The sequence below is a fragment of the Phyllobates terribilis genome, unplaced genomic scaffold (assembly GCF_046119375.1).
Source record: "Phyllobates terribilis strain yellow unplaced genomic scaffold, ASM4611937v1 Scaffold_11__3_contigs__length_659146591, whole genome shotgun sequence".
NCBI lineage: Eukaryota > Metazoa > Chordata > Amphibia > Anura > Dendrobatidae > Phyllobates > Phyllobates terribilis.
The window spans coordinates 583,506,730-583,520,679 of record NW_027362771.1 but is presented as its reverse complement, the minus strand read 5'-3'; the positions used below and the strand labels follow the sequence as shown (position 1 = coordinate 583,520,679).

At 50.5% G+C, this 13,950-nt stretch overlaps 2 protein-coding genes across 3 annotated transcripts in view; one reads left to right on the top strand and one right to left on the bottom strand.

The window, feature by feature from the left end:
* ODAD3 (outer dynein arm docking complex subunit 3) overlaps nucleotides 1-2,159 on the bottom strand; it is a 47,897-nt gene extending 45,738 nt beyond the window's left edge. Inside the window, exon 1 of one of the 2 annotated variants that reach the window (XM_073654272.1) lies at nucleotides 2,008-2,159. The gene's annotated coding sequence lies outside the window, so the exon portion shown is untranslated. The remainder of the gene's footprint in view (nucleotides 1-2,007) is intronic. The other variant, XM_073654273.1, reaches the window with a different exon arrangement.
* Nucleotides 2,160-2,318: 159 nt separating this feature from the next.
* PRKCSH (PRKCSH beta subunit of glucosidase II) lies at nucleotides 2,319-13,528 on the top strand. The gene is made up of 17 exons (XM_073654274.1): nucleotides 2,319-2,509; nucleotides 5,437-5,553; nucleotides 5,683-5,778; nucleotides 6,164-6,221; nucleotides 6,320-6,437; nucleotides 7,673-7,802; nucleotides 7,882-7,966; nucleotides 8,061-8,139; nucleotides 8,504-8,590; nucleotides 8,661-8,798; nucleotides 8,981-9,056; nucleotides 9,140-9,209; nucleotides 10,449-10,538; nucleotides 10,649-10,723; nucleotides 10,797-10,896; nucleotides 11,740-11,894; nucleotides 12,984-13,528. The coding sequence occupies exons 1-16, from the start codon at nucleotides 2,419-2,421 to the stop codon at nucleotides 11,878-11,880; spliced, it is 1,551 nt and encodes a 516-aa protein (XP_073510375.1). The 5' UTR covers nucleotides 2,319-2,418; the 3' UTR covers nucleotides 11,881-11,894; nucleotides 12,984-13,528.
* The last annotated feature ends 422 nt before the right edge of the window (nucleotides 13,529-13,950 follow it).

Sequence of the window (13,950 nt, the reverse complement as noted above, 5' to 3'; positions counted from 1 at the left end):
CTCCACCATTACTGTATAAATCACACACTGCCCCCGGCTGCCCCCATATTCTCCTGTGGTGACGTCTCCTCCACCATTACTGTATATATCACACACTGCCCCCGGCTGCCCCCATAATCCCCTGTGGTGACGTCTCCTCCACCATTACTGTAGATATCACACACTGCCCCCGGCTGCCCCCATATTCCCCTGTGGTGACTTCTCCTCCACCATTACTGTATAAATCACACACTGCCCCCGGCTGCCCCCATATTCTCCTGTGGTGACGTCTCCTCCACTATTACTGTATATATCACACACTGCCCCCGGCTGCCCCCATAATCCCCTGTGGTGACGTCTCCTCCACCATTACTGTAGATATCACACACTGCCCCCGGCTGCCCCCATATTCCCCTGTAGTGACGTCTCCTGCACCATTACTGTATATATCACACACTGCCCCCGGCTGCCCCCATATTCCCCTGTGGTGACGTCTCCTCCACCATTACTGTATATATCACACACTGCCCCCATATTCCCCTGTGGTGACGTCTCCTCCACCATTACTGTATATATTACACACTGCCCCCGGCTGCCCCCATATTCCTCTGTGGTGACATCTCCTCCACCATTACTGTATATATCACACACTGCCCCCGGCTGCCCCCATATTCCCCTGTGGTGACGTCTCCTCCACCATTACCGTATAAATCACACACTGCCCCCGGCTGCCCCCATATTTCCCTGTGGTGACGTCTCCTCCACCATTACTGTATATATCACACTGCCCCCGGCTGCCCCCATATTCCCCTGTGGTGACGTCTCCTCTATCATTACTGTATATATCACACACTGCCCCCGGCTGCCCCCATAATCCCCTGTGGTGACGTCTCCTCCACCATTACTGTAGATATCACACACTGCCCCCGGCTGCCCCCATATTCCCCTGTGGTGACGTCTCCTCCACCATTACTGTATATATCACACACTGCCCCCGGCTGCCCCCATATTCTCCTGTGGTGACGTCTCCTCCACCATTACTGTATATATCACACACTGCCCCCGGCTGCCCCCATATTCCCCTGTGGTGACGTCTCCTCCACCATTACTGTATATATCACACACTGCCCCCGGCTGCCCCCATATTCCCCTGTGGTGACGTCTCCTCCACCATTACTGTAGATATCACACACTGCCCGGCTGCCCCCATATTCCCCTGTGGTGACGTCTCCTCCACCATTACTGTATATATCACACACTGCCCCCGGCTGCCCCCATATTCCCCTGTGGTGACGTCTCCTCCACCATTACTGTAGATATCACACACTGCCCCCGGCTGCCCCCATATTCCCCTGTAGTGACGTCTCCTCCACCATTACTGTATATATCACACACTGCCCCCGGCTGCCCCCATATTCCCCTGTAGTGACGTCTCCTCCACCATTACTGTATATATCACACACTGCCCCCGGCTGCCCCCATATTCCCCTGTAGTGACGTCTCCTCCACCATTACTGTATAAATCACACACTGCCCCCGGCTGCCCCCATATTCCCCTGTGGTGACGTCTCCTCCACCATTACTGTAGATATCACACACTGCCCCCGGCTGCCCCCATATTCTCCTGTGGTGACGTCTCCTCCACCATTACTGTATATATCACACACTGCCCCCGGCTGCCCCCATATTCCCCTGTGGTGACGTCTCCTCCACCATTACTGTATATATCACACACTGCCCCCGGCTGCCCCCATATTCCCCTGTGGTGACGTCTCCTCCACCATTACTGTATATATCACACACTGCCCCCGGCTGCCCCCATATTCCCCTGTGGTGACGTCTCCTCCACCATTACTGTATATATCACACACTGCCCCCGGCTGCCCCCATATTCCCCTGTAGTGACGTCTCCTCCACCATTACTGTATATATCACACAAAGCCCCCGGTTGCCCCCATATTCCCCTGTGGTGACGTCTCCTCCACCATTACTGTATATATCACACACTGCACACGACTCGGTGCTCACCTTCTAATGTCTCCAGTAGCAGCTCCTCTGTCCCCAACAACTCTGCTGCTTAGTAACTGTTTCCCTAACAACGGCTGACAACGCGTTTCCATTGGCTGAGCCCCATCCGCCATCTTGGTACTCTCATACCACTTCCTATGGGGATATATCGACCATGTTAAGACTCTCTTTCTGTCTAAATGTCAAAAATAACCAATGAATTATAACACAGTCTCTGATTAAATAATTTCCATTATTCATCGCCATCGTTTAAGAAAAGCGTTAAAACAATTGATTTGATGCCTCAACCAAGATGGCCGTTCGTTTCGTCCGGAAGTGACGTCTGCGGAAGTGCATCTTCTCTGAGACTTTTCTCCCACTGACAGTGTCAACGAGGCTCCGGAAGGCGGATATTGATTCCTGGTTGCGGAGATGCGGTCGCTGGTTGTTTTCCTGGTCCTCCTGGCCGGGCTCGCCTGTCGGGCGGTGGAGGTGAAGAGACCTCGCGGGGTTTCCCTGTCCAGTGAGTGCTGACTTCATTCATTATTACTGCTATTCTATACACCAATAGGCAATACTTCCTCCCGGACTCTTGGTGGCGCTGTGACACTGACGGTTTTTCTTTAAGTGTTGGTGATAAGCTTCATTCAAGGGTCTGTACCTCATTCTTGTCACTTGTCTGTAGGTTTCAGCGCTCTCTGCTGACTGTCCTGTGAACTGCACCAGGAAAACCTAATGCTCTGCTCATATTCTAGATTTTTCTGTATGGACCAGGTAATATGTCAATAAGGTGTCACCCAGCTTTCCCGGACTTCTGAATGGAAAATCAATCTATTTATGTCTTTCTACGCCCTTAAATGGGTTATTCAGTCTCCTTCTACGCATTACATAAACACTTTCTAAATATGCAAGATGGTGCAACCCCTGTAAGAAAGCACTGCTGCCGTTCAGGAGTCTGGGAAAGCTGGATGATCGGAGCTGTACTGCTGTCCATATTGACCTGTGCTCACGTCGATGGTCATTCAGCTTCTCCAGAGTCCTGGCTGGCAGCTGTGCGTGTCTGAGGTACGTCTAGTAAGAAAACGAAGCCGATTTGTCCCTCAGGAGACTAGAAAAGCTGGGTGGCAATATATCACTTCCAATGCAGCTGTCGTACATACAGAAATGCATCAAATACATATAATTATGCCCACTTGCCATTTAGAAGTCTGAAAAAGCTGGGTTACACCTCCTGCAAGAGCGGTAATTGTGACTCTGTTGTCACCCAGCTTTCCCAGACTGAGCTAATCAGTTTAGTTCTACTGTGATTCATCAGCTGCCTCCAGAGCAGGCTGGTCGCTCAGAAGTCTGGGAAAGCTGGGTGACATCGCATGGCAGGGCCTTAGAGAAACGGGTGTAATTAATAAATGGCCTCCCTCTCAGTTCTCACATGAAATAACACCCAGCTTTCCCAGACTTCTGAAAGACAAGGCTACTTTGCTATGGATGCAGCAGGTAGTTTATTCTATTTGCTCAGTCTGGGAAAGCTGGGTGCCAATACTAGGCTTCCACTATTGCTGTCTCATGTCTTGTCACCCAGCTTTCACAGACTCTTGTGTGGCAAATCTGAGTACTTTTGCAGTAAAAACACCCAACATCTATTATTGTGCAGACTTGCCTTTCAGATATCTAAAAAAGCCCGGTGACGCCTCCTGCAAGAGAGGTAATTGTGACTGTTGTGTCACCCATCTTTCCCAGACTGACCAAATTGGATTAGTTCTACTCTAAGTCTTCTGCTGCCTCCATAGCTGAGCAGGCTCGCCTCTCAGGAGACTGGGAAAGCTGGGTGGCATTGCATGGTGGAGCTGTGGTGGTGGCCAGAATTCAGAAGCATAAGTAATCAATACATGGCTACTACTTTACAGCTCTGGCGTGCAATGCCACTCCACTTTCTCAGACTCCTGAATGACAAGTCTGCTCGGCTATGGATGCAGCAGATGAATTACACCGATTTGCTCTGCTTGGGAAAGCTGGGTGACACATTGTAGTCAAAGCAATGGCCGATGTAGGAGTCATCACCCGGCTTTTTCAGAATTCTGAATGGCAAGTCTGCATAATAGTTGTTGGATGTTTTTCCTACAAAAGTACACAGATATGCCACTCAGGAGTGTGGAAAAGCTGGGTGATAGCACGTGTGATAGCTGTAGTGGAAGCTTTATATTGTCACCCAGCTTTTCCCAGACCCAGAAAGTCTAATTAATTTTACTGTAATATATCTGCTGCATCCATAGTTGAGCAGACTTCAGGAGTCTGAGAAAACAGAGTGGCATTGCACGCCAGAGCTGTTAAGTAGTAGCCATTTATTGATTACTTATGCTTCTGAATTCTGGCCACCACCACAGCTCCACCATGCGATTCCACCCAGCTTTCCCAGTCTCCTGAGAGGCCAGCCTGCTCAGCTATGGAGGCAGCTGATGAATCACAGCACTAGAACTAATCCAATTTGCTCAGTCTGGGAAAGCTGGGTGACACAACAGTCACAATTACCTCTCTTGCAGGAGTCGTTACACGGCTTTTTTAGATTTCGGAAAGGCAAATCTGTAGATGTTGAGTGTATTCAGGTTTGCCACTCAGGAATTTGAGAAAGCTGGGTGACAAGACATGAGACAGCAATAGTGGGAGCCTTATATGGGTGATACAGTGTAGTCACAGCAATGGCCAGTGCAGGAGTTGTCACCCGGCAGGACACAGCAATAGGGGAAGCCGTATATTGCCACCCAGCTTTCCCAGACTGAGCGAATGGCTTTGGATGCAGCAGGTAGATTATTCTATTTGCTCAGTTTGGGAAAGCTGGGTGGCAATATACGGCTTCCCCTATTGCTGTGTCATGCCGGGTGACAACTCCTGCACTTGCCATTGCTGTGACTACGTTGTCACCCAGCTTTCCCAAGCAGAGCAAATCAGTGTAATTAAACTGTAATACATCTGCCGCATCTATAGCCGAGCAGATGTGCCACTCGAGAGTCTGGGAAAGCTGGGTGGCATTTAGTAGTTGTGGCCAATCTTGAGAAATATTGGTAACCAATATATGGCCACCACTATGACTCTCCCATGCGATGCCAGCCAGCTTTCCCAGACTCCTGAGTGACCAGTCTGCTCGGCTATGGAGTCAGCAGATGAATTTCAGTAGAACTGATCTGATTTGCGCAGTCTGGGATGGCAAATATACGGACAGCACTACATCTCTCCCATGTGCTGTCACCCAGCTTTCCCAGACCCCTGAGTGATAAAACAGCTTAGTATTATACCCCACACGACCATAGCTCTGCGGAAATGGCAATCGAGGATCTGGGAAAGCTGGGTGACCACCTCAGTGCTGGCTATAGTGATAGCAGATGGTGAGGGACCTGTGACTTAAAGGGACGCGTCGTTAGACAGCCGCCATATTCTCAGCGTCGCTGTCTTTCACAGATCGCAGCTTCTACGATGAGACCAAACCCTTCACCTGCCTGGACGGGTCCAAGACCATCCTCTTCGACCGCGTGAACGACGACTACTGCGACTGCGCGGATGGAACCGACGAGCCCGGTAAGGAGAGCGCCGTCTGGTGGATAAACCTGGTATTACATGGTGCCCAATTGTACGTTACAACCATCCGTTCTCCAGTCTGTTTAACTCCTTAATGACCAGGCTGTGGGCCTTCTTTCCTCCCATCAGGAACCGCTGCATGCTCCAATGGAAAATTCCACTGTACCAACCCCGGGTTCAAGCCCCAGTACATCCCATCCTCGCGGGTCAACGACGGCATCTGTGGTAAGGAATCACATCATCCGGAACTTGTGGAACCACAAGTCCCAGCACACTGGAGATCGTAGTTTCATATGCACTAAACACACAGGTTACTAAACATGGGGAAAGTCTGAAAAGAGGTCACTGCGCCGTGTCCCCTTCAGTCGTGGGATGGGCGTGGGTCCCGGAGGTCAGACCGGACCACCACAGATCCTGGCAAATGGGTATATCCCTTTAATTGATGCCTGTGTAGACGGTACAATTGCAGCAAACCCTCAGCTGTGAGAGGTATTGGGTCTGCGCTTGCTTTCGGCTCAGAATGGTCCCATTCACTGAGAGCAAGCAGAGATCTTATAACCTATTGTCTATCAGGAGCCGCAGAGCTTACAATCTTCTCCTCTCCCTGCAGATTGCTGTGACACCACCGACGAGTATAACAGCGGAGCGCACTGCCAGAACACGTGCCGGTGAGGAGCGCCCCCCTGTGGAGATGATGATGATCTTTTGCTAGTATTTTTTTGGGCGGGGGGATTTTTCACTTCTATCTCTTTCTGGTCTTTCTCAGAGAGATGGGCAAAAAAGAGCGAGAGGATCTGGAGAAGAAGGCCGAGATGGCCCGGGAGGGCATGCTGCTGAAGCAGAAGTTTATCGAGGAAGCCCGAAAAGGCAGAGAGGAGAAACAGGTGATGGCCCTGAGGGTGGTCATGGCCGTAGATTAATCTTGGTGGGACTGGCCGACCATTCAAAGTGACAGATTGAGGGGATTGGGCATGTGGACTTCAATATGCCTTATCCTTCTGTTCTCAGGACAGATAATCCGCTGCTAGCGATTTATGAATGTGTGCACTTATGGCGCTGGGACCAGGAGGGGCGCGTGTCAGCCGAGTGCGCTTATGGCGCTGGGACCAGGAGGGGCGCGTGTCAGCCGAGTGCACTTATGGCGCTGGGACCAGGAGGGGCGCGTGTCAGCCGAGTGCACTTATGGAGCTGGGACCAGGAGGGTGCGCTTGTCAGCCGAGTGCACTTATGGCGCTGGGACCAGGAGGGTGCGCTTGTCAGCCGAGTGCACTTATGGTGCTGGGACCAGGAGGGTGCGCTTGTCAGCCGAGTGCACTTATGGCGCTGGGACCAGGAGGGTGCGCGTGTCAGCCGAGTGCACTTATGGCGCTGGGGCCAGGAGGGGCGCGTGTCAGCCGAGTTCACTTATGGCGCTGGGACCAGGAGGGTGCGCGTGTCAGCCGAGTTCACTTATGGCGCTGGGACCAGGAGGGTGCGCGTGTCAGCCGAGTGCACTTATGGCGCTAGGACCAGGAGGGTGCGCGTGTCAGCCGAGTGCACTTATGGCGCTGGGACCAGGAGGGTGCGCGTGTCAGCCAAGTGCACTTATGGCGCTGGGACCAGGAGGGTGCTCGTGTCAGCCGAGTGCACTTATGGCGCTGGGACCAGGAGGGTGCGCGTGTCAGCCGAGTGCACTTATGGCGCTGGGGCCAGGAGGGGCGCGTGTCAGCCGAGTTCACTTATGGCGCTGGGACCAGGAGGGTGCGCGTGTCAGCCGAGTTCACTTATGGCGCTGGGACCAGGAGGGTGCGCGTGTCAGCCGAGTGCACTTATGGCGCTAGGACCAGGAGGGTGCGCGTGTCAGCCGAGTGCACTTATGGCGCTGGGACCAGGAGGGTGCGCGTGTCAGCCAAGTGCACTTATGGCGCTGGGACCAGGAGGGTGCTCGTGTCAGCCGAGTGCACTTATGGCGCTGGGACCAGGAGGGTGCGCGTGTCAGCCGAGTGCACTTATGGCGCTGGGACCAGGAGGGGCGCGTGTCAGCCGAGTGCACTCATGGTGTCCTGTAGGGTCTAATTGCCCTCACATTGGTAGCAGTTTAGCGCTCACATTTCCCGCATGCTGACTGTTTCCCGTGCAGGTGCAGCTGCAGGAGCTGGTGGAGAAGCGGCAGAGCGTGCAGGCGCAGGTGGACATCCTGCGCACCGAGAAGGAGGCGGCTGAGGAACCGGAGAAGGAAGCGAAAGATGCTCACAAGAAGGAGTGGGAAGGTGCTGGCCGCCGCCCGTCACTCGCAGCTTTATTACCCCGGATTTGGGGCATTTACAGATCTGCGTTTGCCTCTTGCAGAGCGGAGGGATGTTGAGAAGGCCGCCATGGAGAAAAAACGCTCCCTGGAAGTGTTTGCCGAGCTGGACAAGGATTCAGACGGCATGTGAGTGGTGCAGATCAGAGGGGCCACGCTTCTGACGTTTTGTGTATACAGCTCCCATGCAGACCTGTGCCTTCATCATGTCTGTCTTCTATAGGCTTTCCACACCGGAGCTGCTCTCTCACATGGAGCTGGATTCAGATGGGGATGGATTGTTGTCCGAAAAAGAAGCCCTGGTGAGGCCCGTGGGTGGAGGGAGCGCAGCAAGTTGGGGCAGCGGTGCACTTGAGAGAAAGCTGTGCCTCTTTGGCTGCAGTCTGCAATCATCCCCTTTCTTATCACAGTCACTTGGCCAAATGATGTCAGTTGGGGTCCAGCACCCTACCGATGAGCTATTTGAAGCCCCCAGAGGTCCAGCTCAGCGCTGTACACTGTGTAGTGGCCATTATTGGGTACTGCAGCTCCTTATAGAAGTGAATGTGATCTGAGCCGCAGTTCCTTAATGGGTGTGGTGTGACTGATGAAGGAGGAAGGGGCTGTGGCGCTGAGCGGACCACCTCGGGACCCTAATCGGGTGTCGTGTCTTCTTCCTCGGTGCAGGATCTCCTCGGAGGGTCGTACTCGGTGGACACAGCCACTTTCCTGGACTCTGTGTGGCCACAGATTAAAGAAAAGTTCAAGTCAGAGGTAGGGGCTGATACCAGGATTTCTGGCCCTTGCTTGTGGCTGATATTCATGGGGGCTTAATGTTTGCTAGAGCGACGCCCCACCATTGCCTCCAGTGGAAGAGGGGACAGAAAGCCACCCAGAAATCCCCGCTGAGGAAGATGAGGATGATGATGACGTAGCTGAGGAAGATGAGGATGATGATGACGACTCGGATGAAGATCACAAGGTAAGTCCATAAGAAAATTCTGCCTCCCCGAGCCGCCGCTAAGGGGAGCTAATGAGTGTAAGGAAGAGGGATTTATTATAACATTCATTATAGTACACATCAGTACGGCCGGCGTGTGGGGGAGGGGAAGGTGTAACACGTAAGGTTTTGTGTGCGTGATCCGCTCCTCGTGTCCATCACAGGCTCCACCAAGCAAGTCACCCACAGAGGAGGTGGAGATGCCCCCGTATGACGAGGCCACCCAGGCTCTGATAGACAGTAAGTGACATAATCCATCCTCTAAGTAATGACTACCGCCCCTATCGTCCTTTAAAAGCCTCTCAATATTGTCTTTATTGCAGCTGCTCAAGTGGCTCGTAATCAGTATGATGAAGCGGAGAAGTCCCTGCGAGAAATCGAGGATACCATTAGGTTTGTAGTAACCCGGCTCCTGATCGTATCATTACCCCTGTAACCTCTTATTGCAGTAACCCGGCTCCTGATCCTCTCATTACCCTGTAACCTCTTATTACAGTAACCCCGCTCCAGATCCTCTTATTACCCCTGTAACCTCTTATTACAGTAACCCGGCTCCTGATCCTCTCATTACCCTGTAACCTCTTATTACAGTAACCCGGCTCCTGACCCTCTCATTACCCTGTAACCTCTTATTACAGTAACCCGGCTCCTGACCCTCTTATTACCCTGTAACCTCTTATTACAGTAACCCGGCTCCAGATCCTCTTATTACCCTGTAACCTCTTATTACAGTAACCCGGCTCCTGATCCTCTTATTACAGTAACCCGGCTCCTGATCCTCTTATTACCCTTGTAACCTCTTATTACAGTAACCCGGCTCCTGATCCTCTTATTACCCCTGTAACCTCTTATTGCAGTAACCCGGCTCCTGATCCTCTTATTACCCCTGTAGCCTCTTATTACAGTAACCCGGCTCCTGACCCTCTTATTACCCTGTAACCTCTTATTACAGTAACCCGGCTCCAGATCCTCTTATTACCCTGTAACCTCTTATTACAGTAACCCGGCTCCTGATCCTCTTATTACAGTAACCCGGCTCCTGATCCTCTTATTACAGTAACCCGGCTCCTGATCCTCTTATTACAGTAACCCGGCTCCTGATCCTCTTATTACAGTAACCCGGCTCCTGATCCTCTTATTACAGTAACCCGGCTCCTGATCCTCTTATTACAGTAACCCGGCTCCTGATCCTCTTATTACAGTAACCCGGCTCCTGATCCTCTTATTACAGTAACCCGGCTCCTGATCCTCTTATTACAGTAACCCGGCTCCTGATCCTCTTATTACAGTAACCCGGCTCCTGATCCTCTTATTACAGTAACCCGGCTCCTGATCCTCTTATTACCCTGTAACCTCTTATTACAGTAACCCGGCTCCTGATCCTCTTATTACCCCTGTAACCCGGCTCCTGAGCCTCTTATTACCCCTGTAACCCGGCTCCTGAGCCTCTTATTACCCCTGTAACCCGGCTCCTGAGCCTCTTATTACCCTGTAACCCGGCTCCTAATCCTCTTATTGCCCCTATAACCCCCTATTACAGTAACCCGGCTCTTGAGCCTCTTATTACCCCTAGTATTACGTTACCTCGGTTCTCTCGTTGGGCTTTGACCTTTCTTGCACTTTTGTGTTTAGGAATCTGGAGAAGGAGATCTCGTTGAATTTTGGATCACACGGGGAGTTTTCTTATCTTTATGGACAATGCTATGAGCTATTGACAAGCGAGTGAGTATACCGGGAGACGTTCCTGGGTGATTGTGTACTATAAGTCCCTGTATATGGGGTGATTGTGTTCGGGTTGTATTATTGGATGTCCCTGTGATTTTCTTTCCCAGGTATATTTATCGCTTGTGCCCATTTAGTCGTGTGACGCAGAAGCCGAAGGTTGGCGGCTCGGAGACTAATCTGGGGTGAGAGGTTTTGGTCTTTTTTGTGTTTAGATCTTGGGGCCCAATTATTTCTGATGATTCTTCTTTTCCACAGATCGTGGGGATTCTGGTCGGGACCCGAAAATGATCGATTTAGTACAATGAAATATGAACAAGGCACAGCCTGTTGGCAGGGACCAAACCGATCGACACAAGTGAGTGATGGAAAGGATTTGCCCCCCCTTGTGGTGACCCAGAAAGGAGTAGGGAAAGCTATGTGACATGCAGTGTGCCACTCCCATGTGATAGTCAAGAGGGAGGAGCTATGTGACTGAGTCTACCCCTCCCACCACAGGCGAATAGGATGGGAGGAGCTATGTGGCATGGCATCTGCCCCTCCTACTGCAGGGGGAATAGGGGAGGAGCTAAGTGACATCACATCTGCCCCTCCCACCACAGGGGAATGGGAGGGGAGGGGCTAATTGACATGTCTGACCCTCCCACCACAGGGAAATAGGATGGGAGGAGCTATGTGGCATGGCATCTGCCCCTCCTACTATAGGGGAGGAGCTAAGTGACATGCCCCTCCCACCATAAGGTAATAGGGGAGGAGCTTTGTGACATGGGCATCTGCCCCTCCCACCACAGGAGGGGAGGAGATTTGAGACATGGCATCTGCCCCTCCTACTACAGGGGGATAGGGGAGGAGCTAAGTGACATGGGCGTCTGCCCCTCCCACCACGGGGGAATAGGAGGGGAGGAGCTTTGTGACATGGGCGTCTGCCCCTCCCACTGTAGGGTGACTGAGAGATATATATATATATATATATATATATATATATATATATATATATATATATATATATATATATATATATATATATATATATATATATATATATATATATATATAATATATTTATTAGTAATGTGAATGACCCGGCAGTAACCTTTTTTATCCCTGTTTTCTGTGCTTATACTCCGTGTGCTGCCAGTGGTGGACGCGCTGACACGCGTGAATAATGTGGGGTTTTTTGCTTGTTTTTCCTGGTCCGCAGGTGAAGCTGTACTGCGGTAAAGAGACCGTGGTCACGTCGACCTCTGAACCCAGTCGCTGCGAATACCTCATGGAGTTCTTCACTCCGGCCGCCTGTCATCAGCCGGTAGACATCCCCCAGGAGGAGCATGACGAGCTGTGACACCAGCAGAACAGGTGCCGCATAACCCTGCATGTGTCCCTCCATCAGATCAGACAGGACGAGCGCTGACATAGGCCTAGGCATGGCAACGCTGGGTACTCCGTGCTGGAGGAGCTGCTGCTGATGGCACAGTGCCGGAGACCCTGATTCCAGCGATTGTGTCACTTACTGGGCTGCTTGCTTCAGTTTTGATACAATCTCAGTTTCTCAGAGCTAGCAGGTCTCTGAATGCTGAGCTCTGTATAACCCCACACCACTGATTGGCAGCTTTCTGCCTATGCACAGTGGCTGCTTTCTGCTGTGTACACTGTACATAGGCAGAAAGCTGCCAATCAGTAGTGTGAGGGGGCGAGGTTATACAGAGCTCATGAGTATGAAGAACTACATGGCAGCAGGTTTACTAGTCTTCTAGTGATAATCTCCTGCTGATAAAACACTGATTTTATCAAAACTGCAGCAGGCAGCCCAGTAACCCTGGGAGAGACCCTGCGTTATGCTGCTCTCAGATTAGGTGACAAAAACTTAGTGACAAATTCCCTTTGGGTATGAAAAATCTGCTACAAATATTGGAGCGTTGACAGGAAAAAACGTTAGTTAAACTACGGGTGGGTTTTTATACGTTTATTATTCAGTTATTTGGGTGGAAGAAATGACAGCCTGCTGATTGGAAACTGCGTCAAATCTGCAAGGAAAAAATAAGCAGCGAGTGCACGAGACTTTAGAGAGCTTATTCACTTTGCTGGTAGAGTAAAACTTTGTGTTTCTTCGTGGCGATATCTCAATACGTGAGGAATATGTTGGCTGTGTGACACATCCAGCATCTGCTGGGTATGGTGCGGGCTCAGCTCCTGAGCCTCCTGCATCCTACAAAAGAACCTGACATTGGATAGACTAAATGAAGAATTGTCTATGTACATACTGATAGGTTCGATTGGACCCGATGGGGACAGGGATCGAGGTGATTGTCGTTACTGTCGAGTGCAAAGCAGGGAGGCCGGGGAGCAGTGTGCTCCTGAAGATGGAAGATGATGCATGAATGTACATTATGTGCCTGTTTTCATATTGAACACACACTAATGGTGATATTTTTTCTTTGTCCGCAGAGGACGTAGCAAACTGTGAAGCGTTAGATCTAACGGCCACGCTGGTTCCTCACTACAGCATCGTCCTCCCCCCCCCCCCAACCTCATTCCAGACCCCGTCCCACCTTCGCCCCATCTCTGCAGTAAAGGACACAGGCAACCGAAAGACACATTCCATCCGCCATCCCCTCAAACGCTGCTCCCCTGCGTCACCTTCACTTTGTTCTCACACTTGGGACTTAAAGGGGATATCCATTAAATGTATTTTTTTTTTCTTGAGAAACAGTGACACTTCTGCCCATTGGTTGTGCCTGGTATTGCAGCTCTTTCCCATACAAGTAAACTGCAAAGCCAGACAAAGCCCAAGGACAGAAATGGCAATTTTGCTTGATAAATGTAGACTTTTTTTTTTTAAATATACATAAATCAAGGATATCCCCTTTATTTAAAAAAAAAATATATTCCAAGTAGCTGCTATTGTATTTCTTGTTTCCATGCTAGTGGTGGGATTGTTCTGTGCTCAGAAATACATGTTTAGTTTCTATAAAAACTCAAGGTGTTATACACTTTTTTTTTTTTTTTTTTCCTTCATCAATCGTGTCACTTTGTCACTAGTGCTTTGTTCTCAATGACAATCAGAATTGTGTTTTTTATTCTTTTCTGCACATCAGCAGCCACCACTAGGGGGAGCTCACTGAGGACTTGTTCGATAGGAGCTACAATAGTCTATGTAATGAGCTCCTCCTAGTGGCGTATTCAGGTAGTGTTTTATATACATCTATATTTCCTAACCTCATGATAGATATAGATATAGATATTATGGGGTTAGGACAGATACAGAGAAGAGAAAAAGACTTACAGCGAAATACATAAAGTGCATGTACACTAATGCTAGAGGCCTTACCTACAAGATGAAGGAATTAGAAATCATAATTTGCTTCCAACAATATTAAATCATTGGGATAATGGGTGAATGTGAGCTATGATT